A 4,368-nucleotide genomic window follows, 5' to 3' on the forward strand; every position below is an offset into this window, starting at 1 on the left:
TAGTAACACACACACGCAGACACACAGACAGAGACACACACATACATATGCACACACATAAACAGGCACACACACGTACACACACACAGGTTCACATCTCAAATTCCAATGAGTCAACAAATTCAGAGCATTAGAAATATGAGATCATTAAGAGATACGTGTTGAGAAGAATATATACAGTTGTATCCAGAGTGACATACAAATAGTGCATACACAAAGTACACCAGAAATTCACAAAATATCTCTCTGACCCCCCCGTGTGACCCCAGACATGGCGTTCCGCTCGACCCCCACCAGCCCGGACAGCCCCCATTCCCGCGTGCCCATGCTGACCCCTGACCTGGAGAGCGGGGTGAAGGTGTGGCACCTTGTGAAGAACCACGACCACGGAGACCAGAGGGAGGGCGAGAGAGGCAGCAAGATGGTCTCGGAGATCTACCTCACCAGACTGCTGGCCACAAAGGTAGGAGCGCTCCCAGCGCTCTCTCATCTGGGCGTTGGTCTGCTCTGCTAGCTCAGTGTTTCTCAGGCTGGTCCCCGAGGGGGAGGGGGGGGGGGGGGGAGGCACACGACACGACACACACCTGCGTGTTTTCGATGTTTCCCTTTTCCCAGCACAGCTGACTCAAATGAATGGGTTAGTTTTCGGCTTCTGCAGAGCTACACGACGAACCATTTAATTCGAGCCAGGTATGTTGGAAGAGCATCTAAAACATGCTGGGAAGGGGGGGTCCCCCAGGACCAGGTTGAGAAACACTGGGGTAGGCGCTGCTCTACTAGACTCTGCTAGACCCACCCCCCCCCCTTCTCTGAGGAGCTCTCCTCACCGGCAGTGTGATGTGGTGTTCCTCAGGGCACGCTGCAGAAGTTTGTGGACGACCTGTTCGAGACGCTGTTCAGCACCGTGTGCCGAGGCACCGCCCTGCCGCTCGCCATCAAGTACATGTTCGACTTCCTGGACGAGCAGGCGGACAAACACGGCATCCACGACACCGACGTCCGACACACGTGGAAGAGCAACTGGTGAGAGAGAAAGGAGGAGGGGAGTAAAGGAGAGGAGAGGAGAGGAGAGGAGAGGAGAGGAGAGGAGAGGGGAGGGGATGAGGAGAGGAGAGGAGAGGAGAGGAGAGGAGAGGAGAGGAGAGGAGAGGAGAGGAGAGGAGAGGAGAGGAGAGGAGAGGAGAGGAGAGGAAAGGAAAGGAAAGAAGAGGAGAGGGGAGGGGAGGTGAGGTGAGGGGAGGGGAGGGGAGGGGAGGGTGGATGATAGAGAGGGAGTGAAGAGAAGAGGAATAAGAGAAAGGAAGATAAAGACAAATAGATGGGGTATAGAGAGAGAGAAGAGGAGGAATGAGAAAGAGATATAGAGAAGCTAGAGAGAGATAGACAGAGCGAGAGTGTGGGGAGAGAGCGGGGGTATTTAGAGAGAGAGAGAGAGCAAGTCGAATTTATTTGCCAAAAGCATTGTCATGCATGAATGCCAGTCTTAATGTGTTAGTTCTGTTCATCTAATTTCCTCCTAAACATCCCTTTCATAAACAGCCTAACAGAAAACTAGCAGATGTTTCATGCTGCACTTCTTTCATGAATATATTGTGTCTAATCATGCTCTCCTTCCTTCCTTCCTTCCTTCCTTCCTTCCTTCCTTCCTTCCTTCCTTCCTTCCTTCCTTCCTTCCTTCCTTCCTTCCTTCCTTCCTGCCTTCCTGCCTTCCTGCCTGCCTCCCTCCCCCCCAGCCTCCCCCTGAGGTTCTGGGTGAACGTGATCAAGAACCCCCAGTTTGTGTTCGACATCCACAAGAGCAGCATCACGGACGCCTGCCTGTCGGTGGTGGCCCAGACCTTCATGGACTCCTGCTCCACCTCGGAGCACCGCCTAGGGAAGGACTCCCCCTCCACCAAGCTGCTCTACGCCAAGGACATCCCCAACTACAAGAGCTGGGTGGAGAGGTGAGGGCAGACAAATCAAACACACCCTCTCAGATAAGTCGAAAGACATCCCCAACTACAAGAGCTGGGTGGAGAGGTGAGGGCAGACAAATCAAATTTACCCTCTCAGATAAGTCGAAAGACATCCCCAACTACAAGAGCTGGGTGGAGAGGTGAGGGCAGACAAATCAAATACACCCTCTCAGATAAGTCGAAAGACATCCCCAACGACAAGAGCTGGGTGGAGAGGTGAGGGAAGAAAAATCAAACTCACCCTCTCAGATAAGTCGAAAGACATCCCCAACGACAAGAGCTGGGTGGAGAGGTGAGGGCAGACAAATCAAACACACCCTCTCAGATAAGTCGAAAGACATCCCCAACTACAAGAGCTGGGTGGAGAGGTGAGGGCAGACAAATCAAATTTACCCTCTCAGATAAGTCGAAAGACATCCCCGACGACAAGAGCTGGGTGGAGAGGTGAGGGCAGACAAATCAAATGCACCCTCTCAGATAAGTCGAAAGACATCCCCGACGACAAGAGCTGGGTGGAGAGGTGAAGGACGAGTGTGTGTGCGGGCGTGTGTGTTTGTGTTTATGTCCGTGTGTATTCTCGTGTGCGTCAACAGAAAAGGTTGAACGTCTAAGATAGACTTCACACACACCCACACACACACACACACACACAAACACACACACTCTCCTTCCCTCAGGTGTGCTAGGTGCTGACAGTGTGTGTGTGTGTGTGTGTCCAGGTACTATGCTGACATCCAGCGTCTGCCAGCCATCAGTGACCAGGACATGAGTGCCTACTTGGCTGAGCAGGCCCGCCTCCACTCGAACGAGTTCAACGTGCTCAGCGCCCTCCACGAGATCTACGCCTACGTCAGCAAGTACAGCCAAGAGGTGAGCCGGCGCTACTCATCAAGCAAATCTTGGTTCGCATGTACACGTTACCTCGACACAGCTGCACCGCGCGTATACACAACATGCCATGATATGTTATGACACAGAGAAAGGTGTTTTGTAGGCATTGACTTGAAAGTAGCGTACCTGCTTGACTCTCTGTTTGTCTGTCTGTCTGCATGTCAGATCACTGAGGCTCTGAAGCAGGATGAACAGGCCCAGAAACAGAGACTGGCCTGCAAGATGGAGCAGATCATCTCAGCCATGCCCGTGGACAGCTGAGACACACACACACACACAGAGATTCAGACTCTGTAGACTGCTGCCATCTATCAGAACCAACAGACACAGTCCCACTTCTGAAAGTTTTTTTTATTTTTATTTTATAAGAATCGTTTCAAGGACACGACTTGACAACTCCTATAGGACAACGAGTAGCATAGCCCCTCCCAACCCGGGGGAGCTAAGCTCCTCCCATGGGCGAGAGGCGTGTCTAGTAACTGGCATCATCGTGTTAATTGTGTGCCATTGGCTAGAGCTCTGGAAGGATCCGGACCTGCAACAGAGGAAGTGGACCTATTGAACAGAACATAAACTACAGAGAGAAGTGAAGAAACAACCTGTGGAACTTCCCTGTTAGTTTTCTTCGGCTACAAAGAGTGTTGTGAAGTCTTCAAACAGCTGTGTAGAGGCTTCACATGGTCAGTGGAACCCAGATGAAATGGGTAAACCCACGTCTAAACACCGCCCGCCCGCCCGCTCTGGATGAGGAGGAGGATGTGACACGTGTGACACCTCGCCATGTCCAGGTGACGAGGATCACCCTCACCCTGGACAGTTTGCATGCTTATATAAAGACATTCCCCACATTCACCCCTGAAATCTGAAGACTGTTTGAACTGTTTCAGAGGTCCAAGTCATTCAACTAACGAAATGGAACTACAAGCCCCAGAGGACTGCCCAAAGGCAAGCTGTTGCATTTTCTCCACGATTAGAGTTCTTTTTGTGACCAAAAACTGCATCCAGAGAGGGCGGCGTTGCATCTGAAGCAGCAGGTGTTAGCATCCTGCTCTCACAGCCCTCCACAGAGTCAACTGTAACCATAGAGATAATCTCCTCTTTAACCATAGAGATGTATGGTGGTTTCATATCTGGGTTCCGAGCGTATGGGTAGGGGACTATTGACGTGTGTGTGGGGTTGGGGGGAGTCAAACTCAACACCATCACGACTCAATGACCATGAGTCAAACTCAACACCATCACGACTCAATGACCATGAGTCAAACTCAACACCATCACGACTCAATGACCATGAGTCAAACTCAACACCATCACGACTCAATGACCATGAGACTTACTCCACACACACACACAACAGTCCCAGTCACCTTGAGTGTCAACTGCAGGTCACTGCCTTTCAGTACCTCATTTCTGCTCTGTGACCCCCCCAGCCCTGGACCAGAGTGCCAAATGTAATATTTATCACCCTTCATTCATGTAAAGACCGTGTAAAAAGTATGAATAATAAATACCATGGGCC

At 51.3% G+C, this 4,368-nt stretch overlaps 1 protein-coding gene across 1 annotated transcript in view; it reads left to right on the forward strand.

The window, feature by feature from the left end:
- Window positions 1-3,458, forward strand: part of LOC124470640 (plexin-A2-like) — a 36,724-nt gene extending 33,266 nt beyond the window's left edge. Inside the window, exons 8-12 of the mRNA XM_047024587.1 lie at window positions 270-463; window positions 854-1,023; window positions 1,734-1,946; window positions 2,678-2,828; window positions 3,015-3,458. Coding sequence (XP_046880543.1) covers window positions 270-463; window positions 854-1,023; window positions 1,734-1,946; window positions 2,678-2,828; window positions 3,015-3,110 — 824 coding nt within the window. The 3' untranslated portion in view covers window positions 3,111-3,458. The remainder of the gene's footprint in view (window positions 1-269; window positions 464-853; window positions 1,024-1,733; window positions 1,947-2,677; window positions 2,829-3,014) is intronic.
- Window positions 3,459-4,368: the final 910 nt, after the last annotated feature.

Source organism: Hypomesus transpacificus, chromosome 9, assembly GCF_021917145.1.
Source record: "Hypomesus transpacificus isolate Combined female chromosome 9, fHypTra1, whole genome shotgun sequence".
NCBI classification, from domain to species: domain Eukaryota; kingdom Metazoa; phylum Chordata; class Actinopteri; order Osmeriformes; family Osmeridae; genus Hypomesus; species Hypomesus transpacificus.